The following is a 21,862-nucleotide window of genomic DNA, read 5'->3' as shown; positions in this document are numbered from 1 at the left end:
TTTAACAGTGTATCTATAAACTATAGCTATATAAAATGCTGATTGATACAGATCAGTCTGCAGCTAATAATCTACATAGAAACACATTTGTAGAACCTCAACTTTGTACTGCCTTTTATCTCACTCACAAACCAATGAACAAGTACCAAATGTGTACTTCTCAAAGTGGTTTAACAATTCTACCTATAAAATATTTCTCCAATTTTACATAAAATTAAACAGAAAGATATTTATAAAATGTTATTGCACTAGCTCTATATCATGTGTCATCACCCAAGACATCTAGGGTGTTTCAAAACAAGAAACTTCATTTTTTTTTTTTTTACGATTTTATTTATTTATTTGAGAGAGAGGGAACACAAGCACGGGGAGCAGCAGAGGGAGAGGGAGAAGCAGGCTTCCCGCCGAGCAGGGAGCCCGATGCGGGGCTCGATCCCAGGACCCTGAGATCATGACCTGAGCCGAAGGCAGAGGCTTCATCGACTGAGCCACCCAGGCGCCCCAAGAAACTTAATTTCATCCACTACAAACACATATGGACCTTTTGGTTTTTGGCTCTGAGGAGGCCACAGTGCCGCTCTTCAGTCGTCCTGAATTCGGGTTCCTCCAACACCAGCCACCTCCATCACGACCCCTAAGTCTGACCCCAGTGAGATCAAACTTGTGTACCTGAGGTGCACTGGTGGGGAAGTTGGTGTCACGTCTGCCCTGGCTCCTAAGATCAGCCCCCTGGGTCTGTCTCCAAAAAAAAGGTTGGTGATGACATTATCAAGGCAACTGGTGATTGGAGGGTCTGAGGATGACGGTGAGATTGAGCATTTAGAACAGACAGGTCCAGATTGAAGGGGTACCTTCTGCCTCCGCCCTGATTATCAGAGCCTTCAAGGAACTGCCAAGAGACAGAAAGAAGCAAGAAAACATGAAGCACAGTGGAAATATCACTTTTGATGAGATTGTCAGCAATGCCCGACAGATGTGGCACCAATCTTTAGCCAGAGAACTGTCTGGAACCATTAAAGAGATCCTGGGGACTGCCCGGTCTGTGGGCTGCAGTGCGGATGGCCGCCACCCTCATGACATCATAGATGACGTCAATGGGACGTCTGTGGAATGCCCCGCTGGTTAAGAACTACAAGGAAAGCATTTCAATAAAGGATCATTTAACAACCAAAAACAAAACAAAACAAAAACCCCCAAAACCCCCACACATATGGAATGAAGTATAATTTGGAGTGTTTTCTAAAAATGAACAGATGGCATAGGACCTTTCCTTTCATACATTCTTTTGTAACTTTTCCAGTAAAGAGTTCATAAATGTGATATAGCTCAGAGATGGATTAACAACATCAGTTCCAGAAGATAGTCCTTTTTTTTTTTTTTTTAAATAAACTCCATCACAGGACATTAGGTTTTGAATTTAACCACCAAAAAAAAAAAAAAAAGGTATAAAAAACACATTATTTTACTATGTGTAACAAACATCTTCACTTCATAGTGTCTAGAAAGACTAGATGTTAAAATATGGACCTACAAAGTTCACTCTGCGCAGAGCTGTTTGGAATAAAACTCACATGGGGAGGAATGGTTATAATCTGAAAGTGTCTCCAAAATACGACATTTTGGCAAAATCTTTCCTCACTTTTTTGTCTTCCCAACCTAACTAAAGGACAAAATAGAGGCATGTTGTACTCCAGAGGTAGATTAAGAATGTAACTTCTAAAAGTATTGTTCAAAAGTCTTTCTTACGAATTTAACCAAGAAAGTATACAAAGTATTTATCAACCCTCTATCTGTCATATGAAATCAGAGCACACCCTTTTCTATTGTATACACCACATATACGGCAACATTGCAGGAAATGTGCATTTTCCCTTCTCAGTCTCCTCCATCTACTCAGTGAAAAGTATAGATAAATTATTTTTCAGAGTGGTTCAGTGTTTCTATTAGAAAGAAAATCTAAGAAGAGCGAAATATTAACCCTATCTTTCTATATCTACTGTTAAATATGATGAGCACATCTAAACATCTAGAAAAGCTACATACTTTAATTAAGGACTGAAGTTTAATCACTGTATACACTACATACCGGAGTGCTGAGTGACAGCACACATCCAGAAAATGGCTCCAACACACACGTTCTGGGGAAACCCTTCCCTGCCTCTCATTGTCTTCTCTCCTTTCCTCCAACTCTGGACACAAATGTGGACGTGAATCCAAAACGTGACGTAGAGATTGCATTTCCAAAAGTCATTTCCAGATGATGTCTCTTGAGTGAATTTTAACAAAAAGATGATCACAAACAAGTCGTTTCTCTAATTGTACTTTTAGCATATGTTGACAGCTTCTCTGCATCTAGAAAGGCCACATGTTGCCAACAAGGGCTTGAAGTTTAAAAGGCTGAGGGAAAGGCTTACGGCAGCTTATCCACACTATATGCACAGGTTTATAGTTGGTAAATCTTCCAAAGAGGTGGTCACTTCCGAGCAGCCAAACGAGGCACCTTATAAGCTGGCATTTTTCGTCCCCTGTACCAAGAATGCCCAGAGGCCTGCTGATGTCCTGGGCCCTCGCTCTGTCTGCCTGGGCTCTGGGATTCCGGCCTAGGAGTTTCCCTTACCATCTCAGTGTAGAGGTCCTGGGTGCCCATATTCCCCCAGCAGCCAGGAGGTAGGGGCAGCTGCCCACCCCCCCCACCCCAAGTCAGCCCTGGAAGGCAGGGCAGGCTGCGGCTCTATGCTCCCTCTGGTCCCAGCACTCACCCATCCTCTGGAGCAGGTGCTCAACAAATAGGCTGAGTTCGAACACACAGGTACACAACATGTACTTTGAAAGCTCTAGGTGGGATCATACTATATATGTAATGTCTTCGAGATCTTTCCCATGGAGATACAATTTTTATGTATATAGCTATACAAAACCTTCTTTAAATGGCTTCATTGTAGTCTCCGGAAAAGAGTAACATAATTTAGCTGATTCCCTATAAAGGAACATGTGCTGCTTTTCCAAAAGCCTCTCAAACACTCAGCCTTATGTGCATATCTTTATATAAACTCCTAAAAGTACAGTGGCCAGTACTAAGATTATGCACAGTGAAACTTGGACATATATTGCCAAATTACTTTTTTAGTGAAGTTAAGCCATTTTACATTCCCACCAAAATGCTTCTTTGCCCACATCCTCAGCAACACTGGCTATTGCCTATCTTAGGCAAAAATAATCTCATCGGTGTTTTCACTTGTATTTCCTTAATTAATGAAGCCAAGCATCTTTTTATATGCTATTATTGATCCCTATTTCTTTTGTGAATTTCTTCTTGTTCTACCTCCATTTTTTCCTATTAGTGCTAGTTTTCCTCTTAAATTTGCATGTACTCAAATCTGTTTTTCTTCATGACCACCAGTACTGTGCCCACTGAGAAATACCTTTCCTAGCCCATTATAGAACTTGTTACCCATTCTTTTTCTGCAGTATTTGTTTTCATTTTCTAATGTTAAGTTCATGAGCCAACTGGAATTTGTCCTGATGTAGGGTGTGAAGGACACAGCAACTTCATTTTTTCCCAAATGGCTGGCACGCAGGTCCAGCATCACACCTCAAACAATCTATTTCTCCCTCACTGATCTATAGAATGCCTAACCCATTTTTCTTTTTTAAAAGTAACATGTACACACAACATAAAAATAAAATAGTATGAAAGGGCAAACGGTGAAATGTAACCTACTCCTGGCCCCTCGTTTCCTCTGGAGGCAACCCTACTAATAGTTCATCGTGTATCCTTTCAGATATTCTCTTGCATTCTGCCACCATAAATGGCGGTGGGACATGCTGTTTCCAGTCTTCTGTTGTTTCAAACAGCTCTGCAACTAATATCTTTATGTACTGCTCATAGTGTAGAAGTAAATCTATGAAATTCCTCAAAGTAGGTCAGAGAATATGGGCATTTGAAAACTTGATATTGCCAAACTGCTCTGCAATGATACTGCACCATAAATTTAGACTTCCACTAAAATGTGTCAAAGATTGTTTGACAAATCTTTTTCAGGTTTGGGATAATTTTATAGGCTATGATGCTCACTTTTCTTTGAGAACTTGGGACATGACAGAGTAATGAACATAAAATTCCTTACAATTCTTTTCTAAACTTCAGTGTTCATTTTGTGGGTAGTTAAGACCAAAAAAAAAGCCCTCAAGATTTTATAATCTAGGGAGTTGACTTGAAAGTATGTGTGACCAATATATGGCTAAATTAAATTAGTAATAATAGTGTGGTCCTTTGGGCAGCACAGAGCCCTACCTTGGTTTGGAGTCATGGGGAAGTGTGATGGAAGCATGCTACTGGATTGGAAATCCTGGATGAAAAGAATTACCTTACTGGAGAATGGGCTGAGAGGTGACATTCTTGCTTGAAGAACAACAGGTGGTAAACTAAGGAGTGGAAACAGCACTTAAATCCTCTATATCAATCAGATGGAAGGCACTGATATGGAGGGGTTAAAGAAAATGAGGTTAACTTCACGGGAGTGTTAAAACATCCATAAAAACCTTCTGTTACACAGAAGAAAAACTAAATGTTAGTTCTCATCCCTCTAGATTCTGGGGTGCATGAGTGTAAGACAGGTAAAAGAGGCCAACATCACTCAACTCTTCCAGAATGGTTCCGAAAAGTTAGCTTATGAGAAGTGAGAAAAGTAAAGCCAATGTGATGTCATTAGTGCTTTGGGTGTCAAAATGGCCTTTTGACCAGTTAGTAGTCTATCTTCCTTCCTACCCCAAACACAGTGCTCTAAATTACCCTCCGCTTTCCAAAAAAACAAAACATAAAGGTTGCTTCATCTCTACTGTCCTCTACTGGTTCCTGCGAATGTTCTGAAATTTTGCTAGTCTAAAAACTGGGAATCCTACCTCTCACAGCCTTCCTGTTTTATTCAGCAGCCTCAAATATCAAAACTTTGTTGATTTGGAAGGGAATTAGAACACAAATGTCGAAAAGAATTCTACACAAGATAAAACCCATTATTGGGCATTTTGACAGCCATAATTCCAACAACTCTTACAATGTTTCAAAGGTACTTAAAATCCTAAAGTGACTTTTGAATTGAAAATCAACTTATGTTCAGTGAAAGCAAATTTATTTATTTTATTTATTTATTTATTTTTTAAAAAGATTTCATTTATTTATTTGACAGAGAGAGACAGCGAGAGAGGGAACACAAGTAGGGGGAGTGGGAGAGGGAGAAGCAGGCTTCCCGCTGAGCAGGGAGCCTGATGCGGGGCTCGATCCCAGGACCCTGGGATCATGACCTGAGCCGAAGGCAGCCGCTTAACCGACTGAGCCACCCAGGTGCCCCTCAGTGAAAGCAAATTTAAATCCTTTTCAATAAAGCAATCTATACCTCGGGCCTACGTAAACTAAAACACCACTGCACTCAAATAGTACCTGTCTTAGATGTGGTTACTCCCAAATTATTAGCTAATTCTCTCAACACTATTTTACCAAATTTTCAAGATGACCAAAATAACAGTTATTCTCTCATTTGGTAAATACCACTTTATAACAACAACAACAAAAAACTGTTCTTTCAGGACTTTATTTTGTTTATTAATAAAGTAAATCATTATTATGATTTTTGAAAAAAAAGTTTAAAAATGTTCAGCCTTCATGTTAATGTAGGTTAGGCCATCCAAAAGACAAAGCAAAGAGTTAACATTAAGTCATGGTCCAGGATTATACTTATGAGAAACAAATACAGGACTTACAGTACTTGATAAGCAAAGACAACCAAAATAAACTGTATTTCAAATTTGTTTCTATAAAAACATATTAAAGATCACTTTAAAATAGTGTCCATCTTTTCTTTTAAATGGGCATAGCCTCATCTGCAATCATGTACAAATATAATAAACTTGACTAATAGCTTTCTTAATCTTTTAATACAAATACAATTCCTTGCCTCTTTATGCAACCCAACAAAATAATATAAAGTGAAGTCATTAGAAAAATATGAAACTTTCTGAATCTATATTGCATTTTTAATTTAGATTGGAAAATACAGTTCAGATCATATGAAACACATGGATTTCAGGCTTACATATTACCTATGTCTTACAAATTATCAGATATGGTTCTTTATTTTGGCTGAAATGCAAAAATATGATTAATTTCTTAATAACAGATTAGTTATTTTAAAAATAGTTTCCATTGATAGCAGTGCTAGTCCTAGAACAAAATGTAAGCAAAACATATTTGTAAGTCACTGTCTATTCGGTGCCCCAAATATACAGATCCTAACACTAAGCCCTTAATATACATTTGCTTTAAAGATTACTGAATGGACATCTCAGGTGTCTGATAATCTTTAATTTGAACAATCCTGTAAACATAGTCAAAATCTTTCTAAAAGAAATAAAATTCAAGTAAACATTGCATATTTGATTTAAACTAATCTTACAGTTAAATTCACCTATGACACATTGGATCAAAACCATTCCATATGTAAAAAGGTTTTTAAAAATCATCCACATGTAAAGATGGAACTAAACTCTGTAAACGTGTTCATGTTCAATAACTACTGTACTGCAGCTGCTCTTTGGTTTGGCAAAGTGATATTGGTCAGATGCCTCAGGTACTGAATATTCAAGTAAATCTGTACCCAGGTAAAACCAAGACTCCTGTCGACTTTGTCTTTAATGTAAATGGCAAGCCCTGAAATTCAACTTTATTTTCCTTAAATATCACTCCACAACTATTCAAAGTGTTTGACAGACCAAAGATAGTACTAATACATTTTGAAGGCCTTCATTTTGACCTTTCCCCCACAGTTGATAGAGCTAATCAATACCAGTTGAAATACCAAAGAGGCAGCCTTGCCCTGACTCCCATGCAGCTTGTAGGCCCCTGCTGAATGACCATTAATATGTATGAATAAATCAGCCACGTATTTAGAATGTGGCAAAATGTTGGCCATAAATTAAAGCAAAGGTAACTAAAGCAAAAAGCTTTAAGTGAAAATTTCTGAAAAGGTGTTTGCTATGCTATTAAAGATGATGGTGAAATACAACTTAAAAGAGGAAGATACACCACCACAAAAGTGCCTGGATAGGTTAAAGGGGAAATTTATGTTTCCTCAACTGTTAATCAGGTGCATGCAAATCCTTTGATCTAAATGTAGAAATACTCACAAAAAGTACCAGGAGAACAATTCTGAAAGTAGTCAAGTAGGTTTAAACATTCACAATTTCCTTATAATACACAAAATGCCAAAATGAAGTGATATTTTGTTATCCCTTAACTCTCAGTTTTCTAGAGTCAAGATTATTAGGACTACAAAGTTGAAATAAAGACAGAAGATCATAATAATAATATTCCAAACTATATTTTCAAAGCTAACTCATTCCTTTGGCTCAAACAGGGAAAAAAACCCATAACTTCCTTTTAAAATCTAATATTAGTATAGCCAACAGAATTAGACAAGTCCTATGAACTGAAGATCTGGAATAGCTGACTATAAAATTTATGCTACACTAGGAAATTATAGAGCTATCCCTACCATATGTTTGGCATACAGGAGGTACTCTGAAAATATTTGTTGGATGAATGAAATGTAAGGTTAATTTTGCAAAATTAGGAATCAAAGAATGTGTGGTCATCCAGTCCAACTCATACATAATACCCTTTCCTCCCAATTCCATTTTACAGATAGGGAAACTGTAATGGTTGATACTTACAGATGCTGGTTAAGATTTATCTCTACCCAATACTGGAAGCAATCAATCATTTTGGTTTGTGTGTGTATATTTGACTAAACAGGATAAGTGAGGAGTAACATTTCTACCTTGTTTCTCCTTTACAGGATACAGTATTTTCCCTTAGAATTAATGCAACAATTCCTGTCACTTAGATTGCATTTCAAAAGGAAAAGGAGATCTAGGTCTACCAGGCAGAAAGGGGCTGATGTTTAGGAAGTCAGATTTAAAATTTTGCATGTAAGAGTGGAATTCACTGCTCACAGACTAGAAGTCTTAAATGACTACTTAGGTTAGAATTTCTTTCCAGAAAGAGGAATTACACTAAGCAGTTTTACCCTAGTTCAAACTGCCTTTCACGTCACTATTTAAGCTGTTACAAGACTACCTTAAAAGTTTCAAAGTAATTTCTAGTAATCGCCTAAATTGACACGTGAAAGTCAATAGCATGTTGCATTCTAAATACCTTGGGACCAGAAATAACTTTTAACAGCTTACAATACCTGCCTATCTTCCTCTTTACTTTTCTTCTAGCCACTGCCACTATTCTGACTGTGTCCAATATTTCTATAGCACATGTGCCTTTGTGTCTCCCTGCCCATAAAAATACCCATGAAAGTTCAACAAAAAAGTAATTTAAAAGCAGAGAGAACCTATTTCCTATACTGCCAAATTTCCTTTAAGCCTCGGGCACAACACTACATTTCATGGTTGTATTAATGCTTAGAACTAAGCCATCAATGAATTATACAAATGTGCTCCATGTTTTAAATAATTATATTTAGATATCTGAATCTTTCTGAGTGTTATTTTATAGCCAACAATAAAAAACTTTATTATAAATGTTGAAAAGTATAAAACAGTAATTATAAATTAGCAAACACCCAATAAAAAAAAGTTATTTTCTTTTCCTTACACAGTACAAACAACAGTAAATGGATATTATTATTCACCTTAAGCCACCATACTGCCCTACATGTACTTCACTTAAGACAACTTTTCAGCTTGTGTTTTGGGAACGAAACTTTATATGGATACTAAGAAACACTCTAATTATGTAACTCAGGTGTCAAAAAAGTACATATGCCATGTTAACATGTGACTTGATAGCTCCTAGTATAGCATCTCATAACAGGTAAGTGTTATTTCCAAAGTAAAATTAAGTCACTTTTGTAGCAGTAAGTTGATGTAGCACAAATGGGTGTATTTAAGATTAAGGCATCTTTCTGCTCTGGAGTAATGCTTCTTCTGTGGATCTGGCAATCTGTACAAAGGCTTCCTTTTTAAAAAATATATCTTCTGTTATACTTCAATTATTTCATTCCATTGATCATTTTCTTGTCAATAAAGCTGAAAATATCAGTCCATACTATGTTTTTATAAACCTACAAAATCAGAAACAACTGAAGTTATTGGTTAAAACTTGATTTTATATTTCTGAAAATAAAGATTTATTAAATGGTTCTGTGGTCTAAGGTATAAAGCTGCTAAAATAACAAGACAGAGAATGAATATTTTAATACTACTAATATTGTAATAATAACAAAGATTTTTATAAACAGTAAATAAGTGATATCTCTGACTTTCTTCCTCTGAAGCAATCAAGAGAGCATTTTAAAAAGAGGTAGATTCTTACAGTTCTCCCTTACTGTTAACTTGGACATAATCTGAGGAGACACCTTATCTACCCCTTCATAAGACTGCTACAGGATATGGGGAAATACCCAGAGCAACACTTATAGGTCGCTGAGGTTTTCAACAACCACACATCAGACATTATCCTGCTCACATTAAGAATCTTAAAACCAGGACTATACCACAGCCGCAGTTCTGGCTGACATGATCATCACACGATACAATCACCACTCATCTTCGGAGTCCAGCCTGACACAAGCCCCCACTGAGAGCGCTGTTCCAATTCAGTCTAGGTCTTAGGCTCTGGCTGTTACTTTGGACATGGGCTCTGGGTCCTTTGTAGGGAACTAAAAGCTAATGAAAAATGCTGAGCAAGGAAGCAGACATTCCCCTAATTGAGACTCCAGATGAGAACTCTTTGAAAAAAATGAACTCTCCTGACACAGAGAAACTGAGGTAATAAATGGATGTTGTCTTAAATTGCTAAGTTTGTGGTAATTTGTTATGGAGCAAAAGATAACCAATACACATTATAAGGAAGACTTCAAAAAATCTAATAGCTGCCTAAAATGCTACTGAGTCACAGAGCTAGCTCCTAAGTTAAACAGACAGTGTTTTGAAGTATCAGGAGAGACAGAGAATTCACTACATCCCTCAAAATCCAACTTAGTTACATTACTCACTGCTGATACTACAGTTTATGTTTAATCTGCTTGGAACATCCTCGATTGCTATTTAAATTAATTTCCTCTGGCTATTGTCTCGGGGCTAGCCAGATCAAGAATAGCGGATCAGTGTGGCTGGCTACAGTAAACTGCTCTTTTGTTGTATCTTTTCCAACTAAGTCATATTGGTGAACCTCTTCAGTCTTTTCTGCAGCCTAATTAGTCACTCTTCTTTCTTAAACTAATTAACAAGACCCTGTTTACTGAAAAGATTAGTTGTCCACATATCAACCCAAACCGTTTTTTAGTTTCTTCATTAATATACCAATATGTATTTACAAAGATTGCACTAGGAGTGGTAAGAAAAAATGGGATTTAAGCACAGCTGTTGCCTTCCAATCTCTTCTGAACTACCTGATTTTGCTGATATAATTAAAAGAGTAAAAAAAAAAAATTGACTTGCGAATTGTTTTGAAATTACAAAATATGCAAATAACTGCATTTGTTCAAGGAAATTACCTTTATACTGTCTTACCTTGCTCTTATTCAAATGGTTAGTTATGAACAAGTGGTACTCAATTTTCTATTGCCACTGTAACATGGTTATTTGTCCCTGTAAGCACATAATTATATATGACAGGACAAAAAAAAAGAAGTATTAAGTTTCTGGCTAATTGGTAAAATTGATGATTACAGTAAAAGCAACTCTTATGTAAACACTAAATAGGCTTATAGTGTCAACCAATATCCACTTGGAGAACCCAGAAGAAAAGCAGTGCTAAAGAGCTAAAAGTCTGCTTTTATGCTTATATTTGTAAAAATGTCCACTGGCTTTTAAAGATGTTCAGCAGCAATAATTACAAAGCCCATGAAATGAATTTTTCCCTTGACCTACACGGGGTCTAATGATCCTAATGAAGATCCTAATGATACCAATTCAAGAGAATAAAAAAAAAAAATCAGAAATTCTGACAGTAAGTTTTCAAGTTTTAGGGTATTTCCTTGAGTTGGTACCAATTGATTTGAATGTCCAAACCATTTTCTCACAGTGCAAGATGATGACAATGTTATTACTAGTGCTGTTGAAAACCACCATGCATATATTTTAGGCTATAATGCTTGTTAGGTGGCCAGGCTATGTTATAAACCCGATCTGGTTTGAAAGACCATTTCTGTCTTATCAACTGTTCTATAATGCATTCACAATTCATGGATTGATTGAGTCATCAAGAAAAGGTTAAAATATATTCAGTGCATTCTTTTTATACTAAGGTAGCAAAGACTACAATGCATTTCAAAAATTATTTTCAAATAAGTAAAAGTTAAGTGCTAAAGAATAACCTTGTTTAAATGTTATTCAGAATAGTGAATGCCCAAAGAACTTTCTATATCTGAGGTAAAGAAATATGTGGCTGGGTAACAAAAGAAAATCCCAACTCTGAACAGAACAAAACACAGTAGTAGCCCCTACACTTCTCCTCACTCAAACCTCTTTCTCCATAAAAGCTACTAATAAACACTGACACCCTATTTGTAAGATATTTTATTAAAAAGTCTCACATATCTTAGTATTTTAAAATATCATGTTGTTTTGATTTTTACATATTTGTTAAATCTGGTTGATCTTCATTTTAACCAGAAAAAGCACTGTTTTCAAATGACAAGTATCACCTGATCTGACGGTGCCTTCTTCAGATCCGTTCTCTATCCATTGAGAGTCACTGTCCAACAATCGGTTTTTTGATTCACTAAGCGGTTTGATAGGAAAGGGTTGATTTGAGCCAATACTGAAAAGAGGAAGAAATAATTCAGTAAATAGTTTAATGCTCAGTTAAGGATACTTAATTAATAAGCAGCAAATTAGTATTCCTTCTCCTAAATATGTGAGGGCAACTCATGAGATCTCAGCACTCTAAAAAAACTCTATCTTCAAGAGAAAAATATGCCCCCGACCCCCAACTGAATGGCTCTCTAAACCCAAGAATCTATATTCCAGCAGTGCCAATGAAAACAATTAGACAAAAGAAAAAAGCTTCAGAGGCTGGTGTGAAACTTTTAAAATGTGTTAATCAAGAGCTGTAAAGTAGCATAAGGTGAGGATCTATGTCTGTGGCCAGGACAAAAAAATTACCTGTCATTTCCCAAGTTTTCTGCTTTCTACCTCTGCAGTTTAGATCTAAGGGGAAAAAATGATTTAGTGATTTAGCGTAGACTTACTTTTCTTGCTAAGAGATCCAGGGAGGGAGGGAATGGAGGAACAAAAGAAGGAAAAGGGAACTAGTATTTCTTGTGTACTTACTATGGGCCAGACACTGTGCTAGGTGCTTTATACACATTATGTCAACCTTCACAATAACCCTTGGAGGTACGTATGGTTATCCTCATTTTACAGAGCTGGAAACTGAGTCTCACACAGTTTAAGTGACTTGTTCAGACTCACAATAAATGTTAGAGTTCTAACGTCCTAAGACTGTAGGTTTGAAGGTCTATGTTCTGATACTAATAGATGGTTTGGAATTTATAACCCCTCCTCCCCCACAATTTATTTCTGTCCTAAATAAATTTTGACTATTTGACAGAAGTATCTCTGTCTTTAAAATTTCATTTAAAATGAACTATTTCTTTTAATTTATGAATTGACTTGCTTGCCATGCAAATACTGAAAAAGTATCTTCTAAGATGAATGAATGAGAAAAAATTTTACATTGTATTTTTGAAATCCTCATTAATATTATTTTTACACTGCAGTTTAAATCTGTTTATCAAAATATAATGGTGGATAGTACGACTAATTTCTTTGAAAAAAAATACAGCTGATATAAACCAAGAATCAAATCTTGAAAGAATGTCTTAGTTTCTAGAAAGATGTAGCATATTTAGGATAGCCATGTTTCCTGGTTTGCCCAGACATTTCCAGTTATATGTGATTGTCCTGGTTCAACTATTAATAGCAAGCATTCTCTTTCTTATTCTCCAAGTGTTCTGGTTTGGATGATAAAAAATATGGTTATCCTAAGCATGTTAGGTACATATACATATTAGCTCTCCATTAAAAAAAATTTTACATAGAATTTCTCTTTCCTTATCTATGTTGACCTACAAATTATTACTGTATTTATCAGATATGTATGTATAACACACACACACACACACACACAGAGTTTGCTTTATAATGAATAATGAAAAACTTAATGATAAGAAGCACACCTTCTAGCATATTCATTTTGATTTGTAACAGAAGCTTGTTCTGGATCCATCCCCACAAGGCGAGTTGGAAAACTGCAACCATCACCCAAGCTGCATAATGAAAAATATCAGTAATAATTTAAATCATATTAACTTAAATCAAGGTGGTCAAATTCAACAACCATTCTTCAAAAACATAGTATAAAGAAATTATCATAACTTGTCATTTCAGAAAATAATTCTTAAAATTTTCTAATTTAGAGGGTTACTAGCCTCATTGAAGAAATAAGCTGTCTTCTCTCATAATTTACATATATTTAAAAACAGTATCTTTCAGGACTATTAAGATTATAATGCCTGGGGCGCCTGGGTGGCTCAGTCAGTTAAGTGTCTGCCTTTGGCTCAGGTCATGATTCCGGAGTCCTGGGATCGAGACCCATATCGGGCTCCCTGCTCAGTGAGTAGCCTGCTTCTCCCTCTTCCTCTGCCATGCCCCCTGCTTATGCTCTCTCACTTGCTCTCTTTTTCTCTCTCTCAAATGAATAAATAAAACTCTTAAAAAAAGATTATAATGCCCATTAAGATTATGATACCTCAAACATAGGTATTCAAATATCTGGGAAGTTGGCTAGTTAAATATTTGGGTAATTGAGATTATAATGCTTATTAAGATTATGATGCCTATTAAGATTATGATACCTCAAACACAGGTAAGCAAATATTTGGGTAACTGACCTACTCATCACAATCCTTTAAGACATCATAAAGGCTCAAATTGAAATTCAAGGTGTAAGTTCCAAATATTTATTCATTTGACAAATATTTATTAAATGCCTATGATGCCCTGGGTACAATTATCAGGACTAGGGATATAGCAGTGAACAAAACAGGAGAAAAATTCTGCCCTCAAGAAGTTTAAAATCTAAAAAAAAGTACAGACGTACCTTAATTTCACATTTTAAAAATACCAAAATCATGTAAAACAGGGACTTTCATTTCCAGCCAAGATGGATTAACTGATAAATGTGACCTTTCATCATGAACAATCAGAAAACTGAACAGTATATACAATAACTGTTTTCCAAACCAGCAAACACAGAACTGTGGTCTCTGAAAAAAGAGAAACCAACCAAGTGAGTCCCAGCTTTCTGCCAGGACCTGAGCACCACCAGGGGAAAAAAGTAGAGCAAGGCAGTCTCAATGAATTGAGGTGACAGAGATGGGCGTTTCAAGAAGTTGAGGTAGCTTGAATCTACTGGACAGAGCTGAGGAAGAGGGAGATATATGCAAAGAAAGGGCTACAACAATGTGCACAGCATTTTACTGGAGTGTTTTGATGAATGTGAAGCTACACATGTGAATCTAGGCTTAAAACAGCCTCAAAAGGACCAAGCTAAAACACAAGTAACTGCCAAAGGGAGAGAGCAAAATTTAATACACAGAATTCAAAATGTCTACCATCTAATCAAAAATTACTAGCATGAAAAGTAGCAGGAAAATGTGACCCACAACTAAGAAAAAAATGGTTAATAGAAAAGAATTAGAAATGACTATGAAAATTTGAAACAAATACTTTAAAATAGTGATTATAAATATGTCTGTGAATTAACAGGAAAAAAATGGATAGGAGAAGAGAAATGTAAGATATAAAAAAAGAACCAAACTGAACTTCTAGAGCTAAAAAATACAGTATCTGAAATGAAAATTCACTAGATGAGCTTGACAGCAGAGCAGACATCATAAAAGAAAAGATCAATGAACTTACAGACATAGCAACAGAAACTATCCAAACCTTAGCAGACAGAGAAAAAAGATGGGGCCGGGGGAGCAAAGAACAGCAATGACCTGTGGGTCACAATCAAGCAATTTAACATACGTATATTTAAGAGTGCCCCCAAAACCAGTGGAGGGAAAGCATGGGAAGACATAATAAAAATTATTCAAATGTGATGAAAACTACAAATTCACAGATCCAAGAAGCCTAATGAACCCTAGAGAGGATAAACACAAAGAAACCACCAAAAAAAAAATCATCATCAAATGGCTTTTAAGATAAAACCTTAAAAGTAGCCAAAGGTCAAAAAAAGACACAGTAATTAACAAACAGTGGAATAAAGATAAGAGTGAGGCTGATTTCTTGTCAAAAAAAAATGCAAGCCAGAAGTTAATGGAACAACATCTTTAAAGAAAGAGGAAAAAACAAAACAAAACCAGTCAACACTGAAATCTCAGTATAGAGAAAATAATCTTAAAAAATACTAGTCTGTGTTCTATCCAGTCAGAATGGAAAAACCTTGTAATACCGGAGATGATAAAGTACACAGAAGAAACTGATGCACTTAAAGGTACAGCAATAGGATCTATCAAATGAACACAGAAAAAAGACTGAACAAAAAAATGGACAGTGCATCAGGGAGCTGTGGTACAACTTCAAGTGTACTAATATACATGTAACTGGAGTCTCTATAGTAATGGGGAAGGGGGGGTGGGGATGACAGAATAAGTATTTAAAGAAATAATGGTTAAAATACTTTTCAAATTTGATGAAAGTTATAAAATCACAGTTCCAAGAAGTTCAACCAATTCCAAGCATAAGAAACATGAAGAAAACTATATACACCAAGGCACATCATAATCAAACTGCATGAAACTAGTGCTAAAAAGCATATCTTAAAAGCACCCAGTGAAAAAAAGACACATTACATATAGAGTAAAAAAAAAATGAGTGCAAACTTCTTGTCAGAAAAAATGTAATCCAGAAGATGGTGAAGCAATATCTAGAATTATATGCCAAGCAAAACTGTCTTTCAAAAGTGAAAGCAAAATGTTATTTTCAGACAAAAATATAGGAAGTACAGCTAAACAAGGGAAAAAAAACCCATAACATTTATAAATATGTCACTTGAATTTCAAATATTTTTTACTTTTCTGTAATGACTTTGGTATATAGATGGCCTAAGATGGCTGGGAATTTGGGAGAAAAGGAAACTATGAATCATCTCAAGCATATATTTTCATTTAAATTTTCATTTAAATTTGAAGTTAAAAATTGCATTATATGTTGGGTCTTCTTTTAAGACACAACAGAATACGTATCTGTGATAGAATCTTTGAAGATATAGCTAATACGTATAAATTCTTATGATTCTCTACCTCAAACAACTTATTTTCATCTCGAAGGAAAAAGAGTGATTGTTATTTTTATGAATAATTTTTTTTCTACTTTCCATTCAAATATATGTCCAAACTCTCTTTTGGGAGAGTTTAATAAAAAACATGAAAAATAAAGTATTTTATATAATCAAGATGTTCTGAGTTTTCATTCTCAAGGCTCATAAGGATGTCATTATATACTGTATTCTCTGAATCTTAAGACATTTAACCAGAGAGACAGACTATCACAGATTCTGTAATTTCCGAGACCTGCATTTTGTACATTACCTTGAAAATATTGGAAGCAGCCAGTATTTCTTTTCATCGCCAAAGACTTGTCTCCAATTTTTACTGCATCCAAGAGAAAAACCATTTCCATCAGGTCCATATGAAAATGTGGGTGAGCGGAATGATTCTGTTATATGTACATATATATATAAAAAAAGAGTTAATCTATTTAAAAATTATACGAGGATGGAAAGCAGCAATTTTCTTGCCTTATATCTTTGATATCAAAATTATACAAATATAATTTAAAATAAATAAGATATTTGTAATAATTAAAAGAAATTTCTGAAACTTATTTGGGAAAAAAAATACCACCTCTGAGTATTTCATCACCTTTATAAAATGAAAATGTGAAAACAATTATCTAATATTACTAAAAATCTACTGAAGTGTGTTCACTATATCTCACCTTTTTAAAAAGATATGCTAACTCTTGCAACTTCACTCATTTATTACTTATGAAATTCTTACTATGTGCCTAATGGCACAGTACCAGGTGTTTGGTAAATTAGATCCAAAGGTAAATTAGATGAAATTCTTACCAAAGAATCCACAGTCTAACAAAATCTAACAAAACTGCACTGTGATATACATGTGTGAATGGGGGTGGTGGTATGTGAGCATGATCTTGAACAACAAATAACAGATAAAGAAGCAGATGGTGATCAGAGATGATTATTTCAAGTTTGGCTGTTAAGTGATGTAGAGTGGAGGTTAGAGAAAGATACACATTTCACAAGAAAAAGGTTTTTTTCTTTATTTAAAAATACAATTTATTTTAGCATGTTTTGTAAGCTAAGGATAAAAAGCCAGGGAGAGAGGAATTGGGAAAGGTTGATGATATAGAAAAGTAAAGTAAAAAAAACGTGGGGAAAAAAGTAAAGAACACATTTTAGCTAAAAGATAAGCTGTAAGGGCAGAAGAAATGAGACAGCCTCTAGAAGAGTTCTAAAGATTAACCTTAGATATCAAAAAAGACATTTGTCCTCAGAAGTCAGAGGCAGAGTGACAGTGATGGGTTTGAAAGGAGAAATGTCTGTGTGAGGTTATAAAGGGAAGAAGATAAGAATTTACTTGTGACAACTTCTAATTTTTTCAGAAACACAGGATATGACTGCCAAATAGAGCAGAGGACCCAAGTGAGGTCTGAGACTTTACATGTGTAGGTGCACCAATCGCTGTGGGAGTGAGACTGCCTTCCCCAGCTTTCTACAGCCCCGACGTACTTGTGGATAAAGTGGAGAGCTAGAATAACCCAGGTCATGGATCAGCAACTGAATTACAGGAGAAAGCCAGGACAGGTATAGTGTGAGAGTGTTGTCAAGAGTTGTTAAAGCCATTTGTTACAGGATCTAGAATTGAAAAGGGGAGAAATGAGACCAGAAGGGAAAGGAACGGCTGGGAGAGGAGTACAGAAAAGGAGAGCTGCAAGGATGATGAGTGGCCAGAGAATGGAAAGTCCAAGTTGACAATTTCAGGGGCTCTTCAGTTCGAAGAGATTAAAAGGTTCAATGTTTAGTTTATGGGAATGACTGACCATGAGCATCAAAGGGACCAGCTTGCTTGTTTGGGATGATTGCATTTGTTTGAATACAGAAACTCTTTAAATTGGGGAAATGCTCTCAAGGTAGGTAGGGGACAGTTATGGAGAAGGGTAGAAGTGATACCTCAAAGGACAGAAGAACATAACTCTGGAAGGAGCAGTGGAGAAACAGCCTAGGGCCAGGGCTGTGGAAGGTGAGCTGTAAAGGAAGTGGTGTGCCAGGGTAATTTTTTCAAAATAAGGGTTAAAACACCTTAATAAGGAGGGCACGTACTGCATGGAGCACTGGGTGTTATACGGAAACAATGGATTGTGGATCACCACATCAAAAACCAATGATGTATTGTATGGTGACTAACATAACATTATAAAATTAAAAAAAAAATAAAATAAAACAACTTAATAGGTGTTTTTCACACCTATTTTTTTTTTTTTTGCTACCAGCATTTCTTTTTAATGAACTAGAACAGAAAATATTAGAATACATCGCACATAGTAGAGGTTAATGATGTTTTGTAAAATTTTTGCTTATTTTATTTATATAATTTTATAAACGTGTGTATGCACTAGGTCACAATACAAATGATGCCTTTCTTATTGTAGTCACCGGCAAAAAAAACTGAAGAATACTGCTTAAAGAGAACAATGGGTTTCCCATGAAGCACTCCTCTCTCATAACTAAGTGGCTGGGCAAGAAATGAAGCAGGCTTGGAACTGTGCCAAATTAAAGTGTTCAAGCTCCCATCTAAAGCAGTCGACTACTACTTAGTTCCAACTGAAGGATGCCAGAGAGGAAAATGGGCCCACTGTTATCAGATTTATCAATTTTTGAAAAGAAATCAACTTTTCTATGTGAAATCTCTTCCTTTTTAATTGGCATAGTTCGTAAGGGCTAGACTTTGCATGTAAGCTGCCTTTTATCATTGATGAGTAAAGGTAAGAGGATGGCAGGATACTCTGTGACAAGGATAAAAAATTAATTACTAGATACAAGAAAGTTTATTTACACAGAAAAGGGATGAAGGCATGATGGAACTGGAGGAGAGCTCCACAATGGAGAGTGAGCTGGGGAAGAAAGGGCTTAGAAATTCTTACCCTGGAGCCCATCAAGCTTTTTCATGACTCAGTAAGACACCAAGTTAAAATAATCCAAATATAAACATATCTAAAAGTCTCCCTAAAATGTCTTCATCTTTATGTATTATAATCTATCTGCCTCCAATTCCCCTGGCAGACACATGGCTTTAGATGGCAAGGAGTCTTTGACTTTCCTGTGAAACAATGTGACAAATCCCTATTTCGTATCCTGCTACATTAGCCAATGCCTAAATATTTCAATTATAGCACAGTGGCTGCTTACAGGCTAATAGCTTAGTTTGAGCCAATGCCATACCACTCTTATTTAGGAAATGTTTGTCCAATTATTTTAATACCTTACTGAATTCTTCCCCTATATTTCACTTTAAAAAATCAGCAAAATATGGAAATAAATGCCGATATTAGTGATATAGTTGACATAAAGATGGAAATGATTAACCATGTCAAAAACACTACTCCTTAGCCTCAATCATGGAACACGCCAGTCAGTGTGTAATCAAAGGTGGGGAAAAAGGTAAAGAACACGTTTTAGCTAAAAGATAAGCTGTAAGGGCACCTGGGTGACTCAGTCGGTTGAGTGTCCGACTCTTGATTTCAGCTCACGTCATGATATCAGGGTTGTGACACTGAGCCTGGCAGTGGGTGCCACACTTAGCACAGAGTCAGCTTGAGATTCCCTCTCCTTCTGCCCCTCCCCCCCGCTTGCATGCGGGTGTGCTCTCCCTCTCTCAAATAAATAAAATCTTTTTTTTTTTAAGATTTTATTTATTTATTTGACAGAGAGAGAGACAGTGAGAGCAGGAACACAAGCAGAGGGGTGGGAGAGGGAGAAGCAGGCTTCCTGCCAAGCAGGGAGCCTGATGCGGGGCTCGATCTCAGGACCCTGGGATCATAACCTGAGCTGAAGGCAGACGCTTAATGAATGAGCCACCCAGGTGCTCCTCAAATAAATAAAATATTTAGAAAAAATAAAAGATAAGCTGTAATAAGGATTTAAATTTTTTTTTTTTGCGTTCTGAGAATGAACCTCCATATAACATGTAAATCTACTGTCTACACCTTTATAGGATGATTTTTTTTTTAAAGATTTTATTTATTTTACAGAGAGAGACACAGCTAGAGAGGGAACACAAGCAGGGGGAGTGGGAGAGGGAGAAGCAGGCTTCCCTCAGAGCAGGGAGCCCTATGCGGGGCTCGATCCCAGGATCCTGGGATCATGACTTGAGCCGAAGGCAGATGCTTAACGACTGAGCCACCCAGGCGCCCCTATAGGATGATTTTTTTTTTTTTTTAGATTTTATTTATTCACTTGAGACACAGAGATACAGAAAGAGAGAGCATGAGCAGGGAGAGAGGCAGAGGGAGAGGGAGTAGCAGGCTCCCTGGTGAGCCAGGAGCCTGACGTGGGGCTCGATCCCAGGACCCCGGGATCATGACCTGAGCCGAAGGCAGACGCCTAAGCATCTGAGCCACCCAGGCGCCTCTATAGGATGATTTTTGAAAAGACACTGTATAAATGCAGGGAACAGCTCTTATTTATTAAAATTCATATTGAGGTGCCTGGGTGGCTCAGTCTGTTAAGTGACTGACTCTTGGTTTCAGCTCAGGTCATGATCTCAGGGTCATGAGATTGAGCCCCACATCAGGCTCCATGCTCTGCAGGGAGTCTGCTTCTCTCCTTCTCTCTCTCCCTCTGCCCCTCCCCACTGCTCGCTCATGCTCTCGCTCTCTAAAATAAATAAATAATTTTTAAAGAATAATATTTATATAGTTCTTTTATATACAGTGCACAACTGAAAATACATATAAATGCCAATCTCACATCCTCAACCTTCAAAATATTGAAACTTTACATTATGTACCCATTGTTCTTATCTAGTCATAGTTAACCTTAATACAGAATTATTTTACACTTTTTTATCATCTGACTATTGTCCTCAGGATTTCATAGTCATTTATGGTCATCTTCCTAAATAATTATGATTTCTTTTAACCTACTTACCTATTGTTGTTCTGTTTTTTCCAACTAGCCAGCAGTGGTAGCTGAAAAGTGATAGGACGCTGATGAAGAACATTGTAGACACAAAGAAAAGGAAAAGTACATGGAACTTTGCACGTGTATCAGAGAGTTCATTCTGAGGAAGGAAGAAGAGTTAACTTTAGAATAGTCAGCCCCTAAAATGTATTATTACTTGATTCTTCCTAAAGACTGTTGAATCTACCAAAAATCTTGCCAGATCTGAAGAATATAAAATAAATTCAGATAATAAATCCAAAAGCAACATCTCCCAAAACAGAAAATTGGCATTATCAAAGGAGCTTGCTTATATAAAAGGTTGAAAGGGTCATTTAAAAAATTACTCTTAAACATTTAAAAATTTTAGTAATATATTCAGTAATAAAATAAAAAGAAGCATTTTTTTACTCAACATTTTTCTTTTGTACTTTATGCATATATTCCTAAGCTTTCCCTGATATCCAGGATAGACAAGAGTTTTTCCTTATCTATGCTAAAATATTGCTTATTTTAATTATACATGCTGCTAACCAA

The 21,862-nt window shown here is 36.2% G+C and overlaps 1 protein-coding gene across 13 annotated transcripts in view; it reads right to left on the bottom strand.

The window, feature by feature from the left end:
* Positions 1-303: 303 nt before the first annotated feature.
* Positions 304-21,862, bottom strand: part of ZDHHC20 (zDHHC palmitoyltransferase 20) — an 82,468-nt gene continuing 60,909 nt past the window's right edge. For 2 of the 13 annotated variants that reach the window (XM_078070576.1, XM_078070579.1), the window contains 6 exons: positions 21,314-21,446; positions 16,671-16,797; positions 13,251-13,340; positions 11,715-11,830; positions 10,579-10,656; positions 5,573-9,128 (listed from right to left, as the gene is read on the bottom strand). In XM_078070576.1, the coding sequence (XP_077926702.1) occupies positions 10,619-10,656; positions 11,715-11,830; positions 13,251-13,340; positions 16,671-16,797; positions 21,314-21,446 (504 nt within the window). In that variant the 3' untranslated portion in view covers positions 5,573-9,128; positions 10,579-10,618. The other 11 variants (XM_078070582.1, XM_078070584.1, XR_013447048.1 and 8 more) reach the window with 10 other exon arrangements.

The sequence above is a fragment of the Halichoerus grypus genome, chromosome 4 (genome assembly GCF_964656455.1).
Source record: "Halichoerus grypus chromosome 4, mHalGry1.hap1.1, whole genome shotgun sequence".
NCBI lineage: Eukaryota > Metazoa > Chordata > Mammalia > Carnivora > Phocidae > Halichoerus > Halichoerus grypus.
This window is presented reverse-complemented; position numbering and strand designations above follow the sequence as displayed.